The sequence below is a fragment of the Sylvia atricapilla genome, chromosome 3 (assembly GCF_009819655.1).
Source record: "Sylvia atricapilla isolate bSylAtr1 chromosome 3, bSylAtr1.pri, whole genome shotgun sequence".
In the NCBI taxonomy this organism is placed as follows: Eukaryota; Metazoa; Chordata; class Aves; order Passeriformes; family Sylviidae; genus Sylvia; species Sylvia atricapilla.
Window position 1 is genome coordinate 95985247 of NC_089142.1, and position 21980 is coordinate 96007226.

Below are 21980 nucleotides of genomic sequence, written 5' to 3' on the forward strand. Positions count from 1 at the left end.
AATTTGTCCATGGAAGATGTCAAAACTCCCTGTTATTTCTGCAAAATATGTTAATGAAGTCTAATATTGATTTCATAGCAGAAAGGAAGCGAGTGAAATGCTGGCTATGGGGTTTTATCCAGTGGGCATGTTGTAGGTCAGTAAAGCTTACTTTAGCTTTACAATATAGCTTTTATGCTAAACTTAAATCAGAGCAAGAATCACTCAGACAATGATTTTATTGTTAACACCTTCCTTACAATTGCTTTCCTCACAGAAAGGTAATCTTATTTGCTCCTATCTGTGAAAATAGAGCAGATGCTCAGTTGGAATTGAAGAGGTAGCTAAGAACACAGGAAAAGCAGATATGAACTACTATAAAGCTTGATGTCTCAGCTGTAAAAACGTGAATTGACATCTGTAATACAGTTGCCAAATAGTGTCTGCTAAGTTGCATTTTGCTTAATTTTAAGCAAAAGAATAGTCATGTGTACAACATTAAGAAAAGCTGCAACATTGACATTTCACACATTTTAATGGGATGAAATGGCACTTAGTTTCAGATCATTTCACCCTGCTAATGTAGACATTAAAAAATATAAAATCCTTTTGGATTATTCCTTGATATTTTATGTGGGGAAGAAACCCATGAAAATTAGTTTCATTCTTCTTGCTTTTAATAAAACCTTAAAAAAACAACTTACCAGAAAACTGAATTCCCTATCTCCTTTACAGTCTATATTTTGCTGTGAGTTGTCCTGTTCCTTAGAGATGTAATCAAGTAAAGCTAAGAGCAGACAAATACAATGAACACTGCGTGTTTAAAAAACATCTAAGAGTTCATGATTAAAATAGTGGAGAACTGCTCATCATAGCAAAAAAATTAAATTGGGAGGCTTATAAAAACCTTTTTGGCAACTTAATCTTTTGGATTTGTTGTCTGAGTGATTGTTAAAGTGATAAAGCACATAGGTGTTATATCTGATATAACAGCAAAAGCTAGCTTGATATTTAGGAGCAATTCAAATTGTTCTCTTGGGTCAATGACATTCTGAAAACATGAGGCTTTTCTTCCTGTGCAGGGATTTAGTTTGTATTGTATGTTCTGTGGGGAATGTACAATATGATGCATATCTCATTCTATCCTGCAGGGATTTAGCTTATCCAGGAGTATAATAATGATAAAAAGCTATGTTTTATCACTTCTGGTAACCAGATCTAGCAACAAAGGGAATAGTTTCCCCCTGGCAAAGTAAAGCATTGAGGTTAAACACCTCATAATCCTTGGACAGGAGAGGGTTTTTTTTTTGGTTTTTTTTTTCCCCTTCAGTAAATGCAGCTATTTATTGCAGCCTACCATTTTTGACTCCAGTGAATCTTTAAGTGAAAACAAGAGTGCAAAATGAATCTGATGTGCTGTGCAGGGCCAGAAGTTGAACTTCAGTGATCCTCATGATTTCCTTCCATCTCAGGATATTCCATGATTCTATACTGTAAATCCTTTATGGTAAATATCAGTAAGCTGTACATTTATTTTCAAATTTTTGTGTGGCTCAGCACCAAAATTATGGTTATCATTGCTGGGAGACCAGCTTCTGCCTCCCTTAGCTCCTGTCCCCCAGGAATGAAGCAGAGGAGAAGCACCCCCACTGACAGTTTCACATTTATCCAGTGTTGTTTGTTGTTTCCTTACACCTAAAAATAGGGCACAATCACAGGCAGTGCCTTTGTGCTGCCCCTTGTCAGGCTGGCAGGCATTAATTTCAGCTTAAAGTCTAACTGGCTTGTTTCTCCAAGGAAAAATAGAGGAAAAGCCCTTCTATATCCAAGTTCTAGTCTCTGGATCTGCACATGGTAAAATAGAAATTAATTGCAGCTAAGTGTATTTCCATAAATCAGAAATCAAATGTTTAGCAAGGGCAATATCCAGAATTTTAGTAGGAATTTTAGGAAGGTAATGTTTGGATAAGTTAGTACCAGCATGTAATTTGGAATGTGTTGATGCTTTTTAACTGACTCAAGAAAAAACCCAACCAATGTTACTTTCAGAGTAAGCAGGAATGTTCCTATTTAAAATCATATTAATACCTCTTTCAGCTCTTAGGTTATTGAAAGCTGCCTTTTTAACACTTTTTTGAAATGATGGGTGCTTCACAACAGCTAGAAAACTCTTCGAAGTATGCTGCAAAACACAGCCTATTTTCCTAATTTTCTGTTTCATGGCTGCATTCTGCAGGGTTTCTTACACCCACTAAGGAAGCAGCAAGCATTGATTCATTACTTGGGGGTGTGTGAGGCCAAAGGGTTCCTTACATTGATATCTTTCTCACAAATGAGGTTTGTGAAGAAAGCCTGAAAAAGAATGTCTTGGAATATCTAGATACTTTTACTGTCTTCTGACACATTCAGGTTTGTATTTCCCTGAAATGCATTGGAGGAATAAAACACACTGCATATGAATTAAATCAGCCATCGTGTTTTTATTAAGTCCATGCTCAGGAACATGTTTTGAAATACTGCTTTGTGCCATGAGATGTCCAAGTGACTTAAAGGTTATGGACTAGATTTAATAATACATAGGATTTCCAAAAGCTTTTTTTCCAGTGTGATGCTTGAAACTAGGACCAAACTCCCCTCTCTGGTGTACCCTGTTAACTTCCATGAGAAAACGCATTCAGTGCTGTAGTCAAAAGGAGACTTTGGCTTCCCTGAGAACTTCCAAAGTCAGAATGTTGCCATGTGGCACAGCGTGTTCCCCTCCAGGAAGCTCAAATATTGGTCATTGTCTTTCTCAGACTGAAAAATAGGAAAAACAATCATATTTTTTTATACCTGTGAACTGCTGCTATTTGAGTAGGTTTGTACACAAAGGAACAAATGTTTTCTACTACCTCACTGTTCAAAGTACTGGTAGAAACACTGAGGTTAAGTGCTAATTTAGGCTGGAAAGCTGAATAATTAGAGCTGTAGTAGTTCAATCCAAAGCTGATCAATCCTCCTGATACTCAGTTATTTCCTGGAGTAAACTGATATTGCTGATATTATAGCAGCCCTTTTTAGAGACACCATTCCTCCTCTTCAGCATGTTACACAGAAGCATGCTGCGCATTGAAAATACATTTCATACTGAGAAACATCTGGGGGTGTTAACCAATCTGTTTATCTTTTCTTTATGTATTTCTTAATTGTGTGATGTTTAGGGAAAACTTGCCACTAGGAAAGGACAGGATGAAGCAAAGCATGTGTTGAGCAGGGGCTGACACTCGCAGTAAATTGTGCTAGAACAGAGCCTGGTCCTTTTCTTCCTCTTTCCCTTTTCCCCTCTTGGTGCAAAGTGTTTATTAGATTTTGATCAGTGACTGCAGTTTGTGCAGTAACTTGGTAGTGCTGGTCTTGCCACAAACAACTGTGATTGTCACTTTTTTCCTATCAGACTTGTGAGAACCAAGTACAAAGGTAATTTAATACACAGATCAGCTTGGCTTTTGTCCCAGCAAGAGAGTGGAATTCACCATTTCTTTCTCATGAAAACTGATGAGGACTCTTTTGTCCGCACTTTTTTTTTTGGAGGCTGATGGTGTTATTTAAACTGACTCAATGAAAGTCTAATACTTCAAAAATTAGATACAGCAACATTAATTAAGTGGGAAGGGTCTGGTTTTGCCATGCGTTTCTGTATTTTGGAGCATAACTAAAGAATTTTGGGGCATAGTTTTCAGGGATAGCTTTTCCTATTGACCAATATAATAGAGTCATCACAACAGCTGCAAGGGATTGGTTACGCTGCTGGAATTCACCCGGGTGTACCCAGGTTTTTTCAGTGCATGCTTTTCAAAACAAAACAGTTTGATAGCAGGTGTGACCTTTAACCCTCCTTAACTTTGAAGAACTTAATCATCATCATTTGTTCAGCACTGAATATATTTTGCAGGTGGAGGAAACAGAGGGAAATGTAGTTTGGTTTTGATGGGACAGGGGGAGGATGAGGAATGATTGTGTTGGTATTTTTACCCACTTTGTGTAAACCAAATTAGGCAAATTTCATTTTGAAGTTGTCCCCATGCAGAAGAAAACAGTTTCATCTGCTAATATAGACTGGAATTGTCATAGAAACCTTTATACATAAAGTCAGCATAAATACAAAGCCTGTACTAATCATTGTCGTTGGGTGGCTCTCCTTGTGCCAAAGCACTGTCTGATACTGTTACTCATAGCAGAGCCCATTATGGCACAGACAAAAACAAGTGACTGAATATATATGGAAATACAGATCTTTACAAATGAAAGCTAGAAACTCATCTTTGAATCACCCCACTAATATGTCTGTTTATATTTCTCTGTCATCTGTAAACCCAAGCATCTATGCTGCAGTTAAAAAAAATGTTATTCTCAACACTGTGGCTTTGCCCCCTTTTCCATACAGTCATGAAGGCAGGTTCAGCGTGTGCTCTGCCTTGGTTCATGAAAGGGACTGTCTGTTTAAGCATTTCTCTTCATCCAGAATCCTGTTACTGCTCACTTCAAATTCACGTTGAATGAGTTTTGACTTCAGTACCTGATTTCTGATCCTCCATTCTAGCCTGAGTTGGGAAAGATTGGTTTTGTGGTTGAGGCTGTAGATCAGACAACGTGCAGTCCCCCAAGCCTGCCACAACTTCTTTTCAGCCTCTAGGAATTTACTGTGTAAAGTAATTTCAGAATCATTTCAGTTGGGTTTCTCTACATTCTGGCTGCTGGTGAGTCTGTTGTAATGCTACCAGAAGTTTTTAGCATCAGTTGGAAAATTGGGTATGTTCAGTCCCTCTAGAAGTCAGATTTGTGCACTTAGTCTGAAGGTTGGTGACACTTCATAAATTTAATCTTTTGTGGCTACATTCAACAGACAATCTTTGTCTATACCTTTCCTTAATCCTTGAGTTACTCTGCAACTGCAAATTGGTTATTTTTCTTTTCTCCAAATTCCTCATGGCTGAAAGGAGCAAATCTTAATACTGTGTAGTAGTAAACAACTCTTACTACTTTGAAGAATTGCAAATTTCATTTCTATTTGGTGGATTATGTTTTTCCGAAAATCTTGGAGAGTCTGAAGTTTGAACTGTTTATTTGTGTGTGAAAGCATACAAACCTATGGTTTTGGCAACCTCAGCTGATGTTACTTAGAGATCTATTTTATGCAAGTACCTGCTTCTTAACTCAGTGCTTTCTATACTTTTAAAAAGAAGTAGTATTAAATGTGTCCTTGGTGGTAAATCGAATCCATAACATAACTGAAGCTGTTGCATGATCACAAGTTCAGAGTGATTTTATGTCACATTCTTGAAGTGATTTGCAGATTCTTCATGAAGTTTTTTTTAAGTGAAATTTATGTGAATGTTACTGATCCAGTAGCTAAGAAATTGAAGTGCCCACTGAATGGTGTTAGATAAGAATAATTTTCACTTGGGTTTGCTATCTCCTCTTCAAAATAATATACTTTATATTAGATTTTTAAGAAGCAACAAAAACTTGCATAAAAATATTTTATAGATGTATCCTGTGTCATTCTACTTAATGTAATATGGCAAGACAGAATTTATGGCCAAAATAATTTTTTAATGAAATTACAAAGGACAACTATGAACTTTTGTGAATTACAGTCAGAACATGGTGTTGTGGTTGTCTGTTTCCATCTTATGCAAACTTTGTCATGATGTTCAATAGTATTGAATTTTTATCATGTTAGTTTATTTGGTCTCTTGTTGAAAGCTGGAAAACCCTCTGGAATAGTAATCCCAAAAATCAGCTGCATAAAATTCCACTTTTGAAAACCCAGCTGTCTGTAGCTGTAATTATTCTCTGAACTACTTGTTTGCAAAGACTCAATTGAATATGATTGTGGGCCTTTCAAAATAATTCATATCCTAAAATATCTGATTTTTGTAATTTATTTGCTTACCCGTGTATGAGAATAATTAAACAAATTGGTGTGTGCATGCATATTTCATGCATTCTCAACTACTCTGTTTTTTCTCTTCTTTCAGACCAGCCAGACCATTCAAGTTACCGAAAAGGTAAGGATCAGTGCTGTCATGGCTGAGGTTTGTGGAATTATTTAGGTGGTAGATGAGGTGATGGCAAAGCCGTTATTCCCCATACAAAGCAAGAATAAAGAATATTCCAAGAAAATAATAAACATTCAAATTAAATCAAATGTTAAAAGTATTTCTTCTTTTCTTCAGTGGGTAGTAAGTAAATGTCTGCAGCTGCCATGGGAAACCAGGGAGGCAGATAGTATCAGCAAGGTCAAACAACATTTAGAAGAATTGATCTACAGTGGGTCCCTAAATAAACACTGAAACAAGGAGCCAGGGCCAAGTTTTTTAACATCCCTAATAACACATCTGTGAATCCCGGGGGAGCAGGAAGGGGAGAGAACATGCAGGATATCCAAACTCAGGCTCTTTTTACAGACAGAAAAGCAGTCTCCTCAGTAATATTAGGCCAGAATTTTAAAATCTGTGCAGATTTCAATGTTTCTTGTTTTCCAACTATTTTAGGGCATTTTTATTACAATCTGTGCCTGCATACTCCATGCCTCAGTACTTTTTTGATTAAGGGTTGCTCTGAGAAGTAGCTTGGTTGTATCATCAATAGTGACAAACAAACCTGACAGGCAAGTTCAGAAAATTTCACCATTGTAGTTTTTAATTCCTCCAAAACCCCCATGCTGTCTAGAACATTGTGTTTGGATTGTATAGGCTGTAGCATGGCAGGGTCAGAGGAAATAACAGAGCAGTCTTTCTAAAACTGTCACTGCATCAGAATGGCAACAAGAAACCATCCCAAGTGAAAATACATTAAAAATACAATCCATCTTTAAGATTTCCTTTCTGTAAAGAGCAAGCCTCTTTGTTTAAGTGTCTGTTTTGAGTTACAGAAATCTGTGTGTTGATATGATTAGGGTCACACAAATATCTGTTGTTCATAGTGACCTTTTTACAATAGAGAAACTGTGGTACCTTTCTGTCTCCATATGAGCCTGGGGAGTGCTTGAACCTGAGGACGTCTGTATATAGAAGCTGAATTGAAAAGTTTGTCACTAGTCATATATAATGCTTAAAATAGGAAAAGAACCTCAACATTCTCTTTTTTACCTTCTCCGTTTGAAGAAAACATCTGAGGTCTTGTCCAAAGACAAATTGCTTGATAGAAGTGGTGCTTTTAGTGATGCTAAATATAGATTGAATTGCTGTATCTCCTAAGCATTTTGAATTACTTAAAGCATTTTTAAGTAATGCTTAATTACTTTTATAGCTTTTTAACAGGTAAGAAATAAAAAACCCTGCCATCTCTTTAGCCATGTGCTGTGGGTTGGGGTTGAGGCTGTTTTTAGGCAACTTGGTTGGAGCTAGAGCCCTCAGCAGCACTACATGATACTCAGGTAAAATTAAAAATAGGGTGGTCAGTCCTTTTGTCAGCCCAGGTCAGCTTTGCTTATCAGAATTTCAGTATGTGATAAAAGAAAGGAGAAATTTGCAGGTGTAAACAAGCACTTCACTGTTCTCTGTATGTGGCTTATTATCACATTAAACACTTAGGACAGAGTTTCTTTTACAGCTGAAAGAATTTACCCAGTTTAAGAGCGCTCAGCTGAGAGTGGAACTGTAGAGACAACATGTCAGAGTGGTAAATCTGGCACTAGTGATGAATAGGAAAATAAATCTTGTGGGTATAACTTTTACGACTTCAGAGCAAATGTCTGTAATGGCTAGTCAGTCTAGCTTGGTGTTTAGAAAAACATTTAGTCCTATAAATAGGAAAATTCTATTAGGTCATTTACTTCCCTTCACTTCTACTTCGTACAATTGCTCATTTGGCAAGCTGCCCCTTTGTGATTGACTTTAATGAAAACTTTGACTTCAGATTGCTTGTCAAGCTTTTGCTAATTAACCTCTTATGTGAGCATGTCAGACTTACTCCATGTTTACTTAATGGGAAATGGAGAAACACCCAGTGCTTTGGATTTCCTTGCTCCTCAAAGCTTTACTTAGACCCCTACAGGTGCCTATTTCCACATGCTATGGAAAAACAGGAATAAGCTTGCTTATGCCATTGATTTTGCAATCAGAACCCTGGGAACCCACTGCTGGAGTGGGGAGATGGACAATCAGTCCCTTCTTAGCAGCAGGACAGAAAATTTCAGTCGAGCTGATAATTGTATTGTGATTATTTAGCAAGTTGCTCTTAAAACTGAAAAAGGGCTATTATCTTTTATGACAGTAGAAATAAGTAAAGGAGCTCTCTGCTATAAATTTTCATGTTATGCTGGCTGCAAGTTGAGGAGAAAATAAGAGTGGAGATCTTCTTGATCAGTATTTAATGTGTACAGAGACCATTCATATAGAAGGATTCATAGCCTGTAATTACTTTTCTAATGCTTTTATGGGACTTCCTATACTCTCTTTACACCCAGTATTAGACAGTGTTGCTTTTGAAATGTAAACTCTATGAATTCAAGTCTTTATTGTAAGAAAAATCATTTAGAAGTTAAGATTTCTTGATTTCACTTAATTTTCTGAACATTTCTCTTGAATTAAGAAAAATAAAAATATTAAAAAAAAAATTCAGTTTGCATGTAACAATTCTTCCACTCATAAAATTTAGAATTAACTAGGTGTTAAAATCCAAGGATGGATCTTATGCTGTAACACTAGATAGTTAATGTTGGTTAGTTTATATGTCATGTCGCCAGCCCTCTTGCATCTTTGAACTACAGGTTTCCTGGATCATTACTATGTAGGTTTTGAATATTATTAATGACTATTTTAAAAAGAGAGGAAATGTTTTCTTTGAGTTCTACTTTAAAACAGATCTTTTTCTTTCTTGGATATTTTCTTCTTTAAAATGCTTAAGCTTAAAAAAGCCCAAGTAGTGATGTTTCCTCTCATTAAATTTTTGACAAAGCATCTTTTTCTAGTGGTTCACAGTCATGGATAAGCTTGCATTTTTGTCAGAATCTTGGGGAAAAAGAATAGTGTGATCTGAAAAGCTCTTTAGAGAAGGATGGCTTTGTTCTGTGTGCAGCTTTCGTTGCTGTAGCCGTCTCCCTGCTCCTCTCCCGCAGCTACGCCGCGCTCATCGCCGACTGGCCCGTGGTGGTCCTGGGCATGTGCACTGTGCTCATTGTGGTGTGTGCACTCGTGGGAATATTAGTTCCAGATCTCCCAGACTTCTCTGATCCACTGCTGGTAAGTCAGTATCAATCAGTTGTACTGTCAAACAAGTATTTTTTGTTTGCTGCTTTTTTCCAGTGGAACCATTAAACAGCAAATGCAAGTGCAGCAATTGATACGGTATTAAATCTTGAGACTAGAGCAGGAAATGATAGTACAAACCTGCAGTTGCCATCAGATGTTACCCACTAGTTTCCATTCCCTCTGCATTTTGCTAAGGTCATGTCTCCTTCAACAGAACTGCTTCAGATTGAATAATGTAAATTCATCTCAGTTTTAGATGTACAGCACACTCTGTACCACGTTCTAAATCAGGTTTCAAAGAATAAAGGCCAGGATCTGTTAAAGGAGAGCAGATTCTGAGGGCCTTCTGGGAATGAAGGGATAGCCATATTGAAAGGCTAAAAGTAATTTTTATCAGATTCTATTCAGTATTGCACTCATTTTTTACTTTTCACAAATTGTCTTAAGTATGAGTAGCTTTCAGGATTTTTGTTGGAAATATGGCATTTAATTATTACCCTCAAAAATAAACTGCTCCTGTAAGTTATTGGTATCTATAGTATAGTATGTGTATCTGTACATATCTCTATGTAATGGATATTTCTTGAAAACAGCAAAGTTGTTAAAATTGTTTCAAAGTCACTTCCAAAATGATTTAAATATTTGCCTTATTCTTGGAGAAACAGACAAGAAATACTTGACAGTTTTTAATCATATTTAATCAATAAAGAGTGATAATGGAGGTACAGAAGAAGACTTTGTAGAATGAAGAACTTCCTCTGAAAACCAAGTGTTGAACATTTGATGGGACTAAATCATCATGTCTTCTCAGGGAGAGCAGTAGGACATGCAAGAATTCTTAATCCCTTGTCACTCTGTGCATCGGGTCATTATTTTGTCTGACTTGTCATAAAGCATTTTACCTCTAAAAGTAGGTTCCTGGAGTAATTATGCTTCATAATGAAAACTATCCATCACTTTGATCGTGTTTCCACTCTCCTGTATGAGCTGTGGAATGAAAAGCATTAATGGAATTTTGTGCTTCTCTCCCTTTAGGGTTTTGAACCCAGAGGGACAGCCATAGGACAGAGACTGGTCACATGGAACAACATGGTGAAAAACACAGGATACAAAGCAACACTTGCAAACTATCCTTTCAAATATGCAGATGAGCAAGCTAAAAGGTAAGGCTTTTTAGTAAAAATGCATTTTGTTTTATTGGTGGTTTTGTATCTGTATCGTGCTTTCACCAGTACCCTCTGAAGTTAATATATATACTGCCACTGATTTCAGTAAATACAGAATCTAGTATTCTACAGTTCTTAAGGCCTTTCATATCAGATTAGATATTTCCCATTGCAAGCTTTTTTAAAAAATGTATGATTTTACTTTTCTCTGTGGATATTTTTGGTACTGGACTCAATTTCCTTTCAATTTGAAGTCTTTTAATTTAAAGAAAAAATGAAATTATTATTTTGGGTTTTGTATACCAAAATCAGATTGGTAAAAATATGTTTTCTCATGTGTAAGAGCTGTTAAGCTGTGTGACTTGTTTGGATGGTGCTTCTTTTAATAGTTTCTTTGCTAAAGTAAAGTAAAATTCTTTATTCTGGTTTAGTCATCAAGATGACAGATGGTCAGATGATCACTATGAGAGAGAGAAGAGGCAAGCAGACTGGAACTTCCACAAGGATACCTTTTTCTGTGATATTCCAAGTAAGTGGAGAAATTATACAAGAAAACCTAAAAACTTCTGACAGGTCAGAGTTTTCTGAACTCTTCTGCATATTGTATGCCATATTAGGAAGATTTTTTTTTTTTTTAACTTAATATATACACACAATAAACACTTCCTTTCTTCATGCAGAAATCTTGATAGAACTGGGCTGAAATGTTTCAAAGTCACTTTCAAAATTATTTAAAGATTTGCCTTATTGGTTCTATTCTATTGGCTCTTCCTCAGAATAAACTGTATTTGCTTGAAGTGCTTCCTTTGACTGTTACCATTTCCTGTAAGGGATTTTATTAGTTCTTGGTAGTACTGAATGTTCTAAAATCAGTGTTTTGTGTGTAGCTAGAGATGTACTCCTTAATTCACATTTGGGAAGAAGTTGTGTTTTGTCTGTGCCATTAACTTAATTCTAAAAAACCTAAATCAAAATCCTTTTTCTGCATATGTCCTAAAGGCATCCACCAGTTATGTTTTGTACAGAATGTAGGGGTTTGTTTACAGAAAAGAAAATACACACCAAAAAATCCAACAAAGAAAACATCCCTCTCAAAGAGACAGAAACCAAAATAAAATATCCTCACCTTAAAGCACTGTAGGCTTAAGAAGCTAAGTTAAACCAGAGGACAAAAGAGACAAAGTCTTTTGACTTTTTACAAGGCACTGCAGAACTTTGATAAGTCCTGTTCTGACAGAGAGATGTAGCTCTTGCCTCTATTCATAGAAGGACCTGAGCTCTTTTGTGGCTACTTCCACATGTGAGGACTGATAACAGAGCACAAAAAACCAATTGTGAAATTATTTGTTTAGATTACTTGGTCTAGAAGAGCAATGACCAGGGAAAACCGGGGTGAAGAACAGATTTTTACTCTTTTTGTTCTATTACAGTATGGTCTTATATCTAAGTAAGAGGGTGGGAGCAAGGTCATAATTTCTGCTCCTGTGAACAGAACCAAATTAGACTGTGCATATCATGAGTAAGGGAGAGGAAATGTCCTTGGTACTCTGCTGAGCATTAACTTGGAGCAGAATTAACTCCTCTTATCCAGGCTGCTGTTCTGCACAGTCTCACTCTCCTTTCCTCTGCTGTTTCTGCATAGTCTCAGTTGTGACAGTCATGACAGTCATGAAGGAATTGCATTTCTATGGGAAAATTTGCCAGTCCATTATGTAAAGGAAACAGTTGATTTCCTCTTGACCCACTTTTGTCATTCCTGGTATCTTTCTTTGTTTGCTCCAGGACTTGTAGGTTTCAGTTCCTTTGATCCTAAAACATGGTTGGAGATCATGAAGCACTGCCCCTGAGTCTTTTCATTGCAGCCTTGTGGAAGGCAAAAATTCTGCAGCTTCGCAGCAGTGGGAAAAATTCAGCCTTTTGGGTTTTTGGAGTATTTAATTAATGTGATAATGTTTGTTAACCCAAGTATCATACTGTGTTAAGCAGTGCTATATATTTGCGTTTGCATATTTGTTTCCCTTCTGAGCTCTGCAGACAGATCTCACTGCCACTAAGTAATTATTTCCTTTCCTAAATCTGTCTTCTGATAAATGTGATTTAATTTGTAATTTAAGCTCCATGTGTCTGAACTGTGGAATTCTTGAAAATGGCCTCCAGGATATCACAACAATTTCCACTGCAGTCATTTTCTTCTAAAGCAAAAACATTTTTGTAGAAACAGCTTTATAATTATTATTTATATTCCCAAATGACTTACTAAATCAGCCTTTGATTACTATTATCAGTGTACTGCCATTATGCTGTGCCAAGAATTTCATAGTTTGCTGATTAGATCTTTTGATTTTTATTTGTTTGTCATATTTTAGAAGATATTTTGTTTGAATAGAAGTCTGTAGAGCTTCTGAGTGGTATGTAGTATTGAAGATGCCATATTTACTATAAGCACTTTCAGGAAATGGAAACTTTCATGTGGAGTGAGTCTTACAGATAAACAGCTCATCTTGAAAAGGAGGTGAATTCCCATGACTGGACAAAGATTTCATGTGTGTCATTTGAGCAGTGGGATTTTGCCTCAGCCTTTGATACCAGACCCACCCAAACAAGCAGTGAAAACCCCCTTCTGTAATTTCAGGTGATCGCTATTCACGAGTGGTGTTTACATCAACAGAAGGAGAGAATTTATGGAATTTGAATGCAATTAAGTCAATGTGCAATGTAGACAACTTGAGGGTAAGTCAGTATGACATTTGTTTCACTTGCAGATACAGAGCATGCATTTGAAACTTTGTTTTGCTGCCCACTGCCATCCAGTAGCATATGAGAGGACTTTATGTGATTCAGCTCCTGTCACATGGTCAGTCAGCATGTACATGCAGTTGAAAAACAACTTTCAATTTGGAGGTCAGGTATATATTGGGGAATTTCTTTGACTTTTCTACTAATTGCATCCAGAATGGGGCAGAAGTGGGTTTCTTCAGGAAAGGACTATCTTAACTTTTACTCTGTGTTTCCTCACAGAATATTATTCCACAGAGTTTTGTTCTTGGGTCCCAGCAAATAATTGATTTTTCTTGTGTTTTCACCTCCAGGTGAACTAGCTATAATCTCATAGTACATGCAGTTTTCTCTGGCACCCAGTGGATCACTCAAATTAACTTTTTTGATAGTTTAGAGTAGGTTGCCAAATGGACAGCAAAGGAACTTAGGTAAAATAGCTAGAACACTAGCTAGCCCAGTTAATTAGATGTGGATAATGATACTTGAAGAGTAATACTAATTTTCTCTTCAAACTTTACTTTATCTGTAAAATATAAGCTTGTCATTTGCTGGAGTGAGCTTCTTTGAACCTCTGGTTAACCATGAACTTTTGGTTCACGCACTGATGACTTTGCATGGAAATGAGGCAATATACTTTTCATCTGTTAATACTGAACAAATTATTTCCATCTTGCTCTTCTCCAAAACAAAAATAATCCTAGACAACTTAATTAATATTTCTCATTTATTTAATGAGGAATTCATTTTTAGATTGATTGTTTCCTATTAGATAACTGTATTAATTTAGCAAATTCCCAGACTGTTTTTTCTACAGCGACCATCATCTGCTGGATTAAAGTGTTGAGCTATAGTGGAACACTGTATAATGAATCTTCCTTGGTAGTGTGCTGACAGGCTTTTTGTCCTGGTTGGCCTCCCTTGGTGGAAGTGGGTTTTGTCCTCACAGGCTGGTGCAATGTACCTTTTTTCCCCATCAGAGATGATTATATTGACAGGATGGCTCATGTGGTTTTATCCCTTATCTCTTGCAATCAGAATGGACCAGGTGAGAAGAGTACAGGATCTAAAGCAGCTCAGCTCAGTTTTGAATGAATCACCAGTTCAATCAGGAGAGCCAGAGGAGGATAACCTTTAACAAGGGTAAAAATTGAGACTGAGGGAGGAGATGCTAATCTGTGCATTTAACTGTAGTTTAGTCACACAGGCAGCTGATGCAGGTAAAGCCCAGGTAGTGTAGATCATTGCAAAGCAATGCAGCCTGAATTAAAAAACATCATTCTGTTTAACAGAAGACAGTTAATTACCTCTGAAGAATGTCTCTGTAATGATTGCATTACTCCTGAGAATTTTTTTCTTTTGTTCCTCCGCATCTGCTCACCTTGATAAAAATGTATTATATCAAATACTGCTATACTTTCTGAGGGAAGGATGAAACTACTTTACTACAACAAACAAGCCCCATAAAACCAGCTCTTCCTTTGAAATAAGAGCACTAGAGAGAATAAGGTATTTGCTGCATCATCTACACCCACAGTTGTGTAGATATTTATAAAGAATATTGTTGTAAATAATGTTTTTGTAGATCTTTATTTGTAAATTACTTAGGAATAAAGTAACTGAACACCTCAGTTGAGCAGAACAACAGTGCATCATGGTAGCAGCATTGATTTTTAGCTCGTTAGTGCAGAAAACAAATGAGTGTGGTTAAGTTTTGCTATTTTTGCTGGTCTGTGCATGTAAATTTATTATAAAAATTAGATACTTAGGGCTCAGAAGGGATGAAGTTTTTTTATAGTTTCTTTTTAAAATGCTTGTTACTTCCAAATAGCATTTTTAATTATTTTAACATTTTCTAGCCATTTTTAAGTACTTCTAACACTAATTAGAACTCACAAAGTGCTGTGCTATGTCCCACTTCTGAATGTTGAGTTCTGTTAGCAGCCAGTCCCTAGAGAGGGAGAGGATGTTGGCTTGCACTGCAGCCATAACAGAAAATCCATGACTTTGGTGACCTTCTGGTCTTACAGACTCTTTCCTGGCTGTACTTATTTTTGGTTTTGAGTTCATGTTTGTTTAGGGCCACATTTCTGTTGAATTAAGTGGTGAAACTTTCTGTATTCAAAGACAGAAAAATCAGGCACTGCTTGCTGAGAATGCAAGCCTTAGAATTTATATATTTTTCTGATGATAAGCAGGATATCAGCACCAACTAGTATTGGCTTTAGCATGGAACTAACAGCATATCCTCTGTGTATTAATTGTATTCCCATCTGCTTGTAACTAGTTTAACTATAGATTTTACTGACACTTAGGGGCTTTACCCTGCAGCTGTTTAGCATATGCTAGTCCTATAATCTTCATGGAAACTTTATATACAAAATAGTTAAAGGAGGTGTTCTAATTTTTTTACTACTTGGATAAGAAGAGGTTTTTTGGGTTTTTTTTTTTTCACCTGTTAATTGCAGAATGTTTTCCCAATAAACTGTAAACAGTTATTTTATAAACTTTAATGACTGTGTATTATGTCTTTAGGCTGCTTCCCCAAAGTAGTGGATTTGTGATTCTGTGTCACTGCAGAGAGCCATTTGGGCAAATCTGCCCACAGATGCGTGCAGGTTGCACAGTTTTCGTTTCCTTACTTGCTCCAAAATAAATTAAAGTGGTGCCAGTGGCAGCCCAGGTCTGGAAACACCAGAATGACCTTTCCAGTTCCTTTGGATCACCAACAAAGCCTAATGCTGCAATTTATTAAAATTTTATGTAGTATTTTAATGAGCTATCAGGAGCTAAGTTTTGTATTTTACTTTCTAATTTCCAGCTGCCAGCTCATGTTACTTTATCTTTGGCAGCAGTTACTTTGCCAGTGAATGTTTATGGCCTGCAGCAAGTGTAGAAGAACAGTATATAAATCTCATTGTCCCATCTTGAACCTGAATACATAGAGAAGACAATACAATCCTTTCCTCCCAGTTTGCCTATTATATCCTCATAGGACTAACCTGGAGATGTGCCATGAAAAACACAGATATGCTATTCCAGTGCTTCCTTTTATTTAGTAGGTTGTTCAGTTTTTCCTGAGTTTGCATGTGTGAGTGTTTTTATCTGGAAACAATCAAATGTGAATTATCCTGTTTTTTTGGAGTGCCAGTGTGTTATTGTTCAGAAACAGGTTGACAAAATTTGGTCCATATTAAAGCTTTTATAACTGCTGAGAGAATCCTCAAGTGTATTTTATGGTCTGCATTTTGAAGGATTGCTAATAATAAGCCATTCTGCTGAAGAAAAAAAAGAAAAAAAGAGGCTGAGTGGTTTCTTTCAGATCACCTAAATTTAAAGCATACATGGACAACAGTTTCAAGGTGCACTCCTACAAAATCTGAAGCATGTGGCTTTATTTACTGTATTAATATGTGTTCATTCTACATAACTTGATCAAAACAGAACTTTTACATATATCTATTAGAAGGACTAATTCTGCTTTGTCACATACAACAGAAGTTCTGTTTTTTGAGACTTTTACTCCTCATGCTCTCCAAAGACTGAGTTTTCTCAGCCTGAGAAAATTTCCCAGATCTAACCTTGTTACTTAAGAGTGTCACTTCTAGTTTATAGTTACTTTCAGTTTGGCTAGAAGTGTCATTTCACCAAGTTGTGCTCTTTCTTCAACTAAATTTGGAGTATTCTAGAACCAAAAGAAAGATATCCCCATAAGGGACTAAGACTCGTTTAATTCAGGAGAATCTTTAACCAGAATGTGCTGTGCACTATAGGTGCAGTGTTCAGAGGCATGACCTGTTATTTTGCTTCTTGACAGTGGAATTATCTTGTGCTTGTGCTTTGGAAATCCTGCATGACTTAGGGACATGCCTGGATGGTAGGCAGAGCTGTTTGGGGACAGTGCCTGCCAGCTGTACAAGAGCTAAAAGAGAGTTATAGAATCAGGGTTGTAAAAGAGAGATCAGGTGGTGGAAGTTATGGTAAAGCTGTCCCATCCTTCCTTTCAGGATGGTAAGTCCTTGCCTCTCCTAGGAACTTCAGGATATGATTCCAAGCAGAGTGAAACTTCACTGATGTATGGCTGATGGTTTACTCTCAGGAGTATAGCATGAGATAATGGAAGAGAGTTAACAGTCCTCAGTCTGGAAAGAAACAAAACACCTCAGTGGATCTTAAATAGTACTCTTAACACTTCTGCCAATTCTGTGCCATTGTGACGAGTCTGTATACTGGCTGGTTTAGTCTGCTGCATGTAAGAGGATACTGATCAAAAACAGTGCATGTGGAAATAAGAATTTAAAATGTTAGTGCCAAAAGACTGAACTTTCATAATTTAAAGTAATTTCGTGGTGGTTTTTTTGTTTTTGTTTTTGTTACCGAATGTTTCAGACTGTTACTCTAGACTGGATTTTTTTCTCTGTCTGTCTTCATACAGATCAGATCCCATTCCCAGTTTGGTGATCTCTGCCAGAGAGCCACTGCTGCTTCGTGCTGTCCCAGCTGGACCCTGGGCAACTATATTGCTATTCTGAACAACAGGTCATCGTGTCAGAAGATCGTGGAACGGGATGTCTCTCACACCCTAAAGCTGCTTCGCACATGTGCCAAATACTACTACAACGGGACCCTGGGGCCGGACTGCTGGGATATGAATGCCAAAAGGAAGGACCAACTCAAGTGTACAAACGTGCCTCGCAAATGTACCAAGTACAATGCTGTTTACCAGATCCTTCACTACCTAGTGGACAAGGATTTCCTAAGCCCAAAGACAGCTGACTATGTCTTACCAGCTTTAAAATACAGCATGCTCTTCTCTCCAACCGAGAAAGGGGAAAGCATGATGAGTATTTACCTAGATAACTTTGAGAACTGGAATGCTTCTGATGGTGTAACAACCGTCACAGGGATTGAGTTTGGAATAAAACACAGGTTGTTTCAAGATTACCTGTTGATGGATACTGTGTATCCTGCCATAGCCATTGTAATTGTTCTGTTAGTTATGTGTGTGTACACCAAGTCCATGTTTATCACGCTGATGACTATGTTTGCAATAATTAGTTCATTGATTATTTCTTATTTTCTCTATCGAGTAGTATTTAATTTTGAGTTTTTTCCATTCATGAATCTCACAGCATTGATTATCCTTGTTGGGATTGGAGCAGATGATGCTTTTGTCTTATGTGATGTTTGGAACTACACAAAGTTTGATAAACCTCATGCTGGAACCTGTGAGACAGTGAGCATCACATTGCAACACGCTGCTCTTTCCATGTTTGTCACAAGTTTTACAACCGCTGCTGCCTTCTATGCTAATTATGTCAGCAATATCACAGCAATCAGGTGTTTTGGTGTTTATGCTGGCACTGCCATTCTGGTGAATTATGTGTTGATGGTCACATGGCTGCCTGCTGTAGTTGTATTACATGAACGATATCTTCTCAATATTTTCAGTTGCTTTAAGAAACCTCAGCAGAGGGTATACAACAACAAAAACTGCTGGACAGTGTTGTGCCAAATGTTCCACAAGATTATTTTTGCAGTCTCAGAAGCATCCAGAATATTTTTTGAGAAAGTTTTGCCATGCATTGTTATCAAATTTCGGTATATTTGGCTTTTCTGGTTCCTTGCCTTAACAATCGGTGGAGCATATATCGTGTGTGTAAATCCAAAGATGAAACTGCCTTCGCTGGAGCTCTCTGAGTTTCAGGTATTTAGGTCTTCTCACCCATTTGAACGATACGATGCAGAATACAAAAAACTTTTTATGTTTGAACGTGTCCACCACGGAGAAGAGCTCCACATGCCGATTACAGTAATCTGGGGTGTCACACCTGAGGATAATGGTGACCCTTTAAACCCTAAAAGCAAAGGAGAGCTGCAGCTAGATACCAGTTTTAATATCGCTAGCCCAGCTTCACAGGTTTGGATTTTACGTTTCTGTCAGAAGTTAAGAAATCAAACCTTTTTTTATCAGACAGAAGAACAAGACTTCACAAGCTGCTTCATTGAAACATTTAAGCAGTGGATGGAAAATCAAGACTGTGATGAGCCATCTCTTTACCCCTGCTGCAGCCACTGGAGCTTTCCATACAAACAAGAAGTTTTTGAGTTATGTATCAAGAGAGCTATAATGGAGCTAGAAAGAAGCACAGGGTACCATTTAGATAGCAAAACCCCAGGGCCTCGCTTTGACCTTAATGACACCATCAGGGCAGTGGTGTTGGAGTTCCAAAGCACCTACCTTTTCACACTGGCTTATGAGAAAATGCATCAGTTCTACAAAGAGGTGGACTCATGGATTTCAAGTGAGCTTAGTTCTGCTCCTGAAGGTCTTAGCAATGGTTGGTTTGTGAGTAACCTTGAATTTTATGATCTTCAGGACAGTCTTTCTGATGGTACTCTGATTGCCATGGGCCTTTCAGTTGCCGTTGCATTTAGCGTAATGCTTCTCACAACTTGGAACATAATCATAAGCCTTTATGCAATAGTTTCAATAGCTGGAACTATTTTTGTAACTGTAGGTTCTCTGGTTCTTCTTGGGTGGGAGCTGAACGTGTTGGAATCTGTCACAATCTCAGTGGCTGTTGGCTTGTCAGTAGACTTCGCTGTCCATTATGGAGTGGCTTACCGGTTAGCCCCTGACCCTGACCGAGAGGGGAAGGTCATTTTTTCTTTAAGCCGTATGGGTTCTGCTATTGCAATGGCTGCCTTGACTACATTTGTAGCTGGGGCAATGATGATGCCCTCAACAGTGTTGGCATACACTCAGCTTGGCACTTTCATGATGCTTATAATGTGCATTAGCTGGGCTTTTGCAACGTTCTTCTTCCAGTGCATGTGCCGATGCCTTGGGCCCCAGGGCACCTGTGGCCAGATCCCACTACCAAAAAAACTGCGGTGTAATGCCTTCTCTCAGGCCTTTTCAGGAGTCCAAGGAGGCAGAAGTCAAAACAAATCACATCCTGTTAGCAAGTATCAGCTGGACTCCAGAAGTCAAAAACCAGAAATGGAGCATGAGCACTATGAGCTTGAACCTCTGGCATCACAAACCGGAATCTGTAACCCTGCAGAGAAAGTGACGTATGAAGAAACTCATATCTGCTCAGAGCTCTTCAACAGCAGGCCCCAAAACTCATGTGTGCCTATGCATCCAGCCTATAATAGTGAAGTCAGTAAAGGCATCAAAAATGTTGCTAATTCTGGTGTGCTGCAGACGTCTATTGACCAGCACGCCATATGCCCGATTTTCTCTCAAAACAGGCAGTGTAGCTGTCCTGATGCATATAAGCAGGTGGCAGTGAAGTGGAGTCCACACTCCTGTCAGCAGTTAAGTGACACCTTCTGTTACCAGTGTTCTCCTTCCCCGGGGACCGTGCAGATCCAAAGCTCTATAGCTCCTATAAATGCTTTACAGCAAGCTGCTGAGGGTTACGTGCATCCAGTCCAGCACGTCCTCCATTGCAGCTGCCTTCAGGGAAGGCTCAAAAGAACAATGACGCAAAACTCTCTGCCTAAAAATTTTTTCCTCCAGTCTGTGCAACAGTTCCAGGCACATCAAAGAATAAACAGGACAGATACACACGCTCATCAAAACCCAGAGGAAAACGTAAGGACTGTTCCAAAGGTGATGAGCTCCTCACAGTTCCTCTGCCGAAACGCAGCACCTCTAATAGTGCGTTGCTCTGAATGTGAGAACAGCCTCTCAAATAACCAAAAGGGATTCTGTCAGCAGACAGACAAGTGTGATGAAAAGGGTGGTACAGAAGCGAATGGGGTGGAAAGCAAGAAAGCCTCTCTGTCAAAGCAGAAAAAGAAAGCTGAGAGCAAGATAGATCAGCGTTCTTTGCAGAATGACCGAGTTTTGAAGGCTGACCAAAACAATAAAAAACACCTGCTGACCAGGTCAGGGAGAGAGGCTCGCTCCGAGGGTCGCCATGAAAGTTCACACTGTTGTGGCAAGGCAATCGCAGTGAAGTGCAATTCTGTTGACTGTCAAATGCCAAACATCGAAGCCAATGTGCCTCCTATGTTAATGCGCCCAGAACTTTCCAATGAAAGTTTGTTAATAAAAACACTATAATAAACCTTTTATTTGGCAATCCAGCGTCTTTCTTTTAAAAGTAAGTTTAAAGCACTAGAAAGGAAGGTCCTGAATAAATATGAATTATAATTTGCCTTTTGGAATGAAAAATGTATTTTACAGAACAATAACATTTATACATTTCATAAAGCCATTTCATGTAGTAAAACCTGATGTTGTCCAGAATGTTTTTTTGCTATAACTTATAAGGTGGATTATGCTTCACTTAGGTTTTGTTCCAGGGCATTAGTGTTTGATTTCTCCATATAAACCTTCTCAAGAAATAAAGCATTACAAAGAAACTCTCCCTGTTCTGAAGCCAGGGCTTGTGAGATCGATAACATTTGGGGCAGACTGAGATTGCCACATTTCCTTAGTACATCATTTACCTTTATTCTACTGCTGCCTTGGCAGGCTTCTGCACACCTTGAAACAGCAGCAGGACTGTAACTGTGTTCTTTCAGGATTGTTTGACAGACCAGCTCTGCAGGGTAGCCTGTTTGGGGAATATTTCTAACTATTCATCCTAACGAAATCTGAAGATAATCTCCTGGAGGTCTACAGCATTTGTATTGGCTGTGTTGCATTTCTGTGTATATAGTGCAGTAAAACATTTTAAACTGCCTTTCTGGCAGTTACTGTATAGACTTTACCATTACATACCAGAGAATACAGGTGGAAACAATAGTCCGTGAACATTATTGACTTCTCAGTGATGACAACAAAAATACAGTTTATGCAGCT

The 21980-nt window shown here is 37.9% G+C and overlaps 1 protein-coding gene across 1 annotated transcript in view; it reads left to right on the plus strand.

The window, feature by feature from the left end:
- DISP1 (dispatched RND transporter family member 1) overlaps positions 1 to 21245 on the plus strand; it is an 85662-nt gene extending 64417 nt beyond the window's left edge. Inside the window, exons 3-8 of the mRNA XM_066316253.1 lie at positions 6000 to 6029; positions 9083 to 9206; positions 10251 to 10378; positions 10813 to 10910; positions 13014 to 13111; positions 17592 to 21245. Of these exons, the coding sequence (XP_066172350.1) occupies positions 6000 to 6029; positions 9083 to 9206; positions 10251 to 10378; positions 10813 to 10910; positions 13014 to 13111; positions 17592 to 21236 (4123 nt within the window). The 3' untranslated portion in view covers positions 21237 to 21245. The remainder of the gene's footprint in view (positions 1 to 5999; positions 6030 to 9082; positions 9207 to 10250; positions 10379 to 10812; positions 10911 to 13013; positions 13112 to 17591) is intronic.
- The last annotated feature ends 735 nt before the right edge of the window (positions 21246 to 21980 follow it).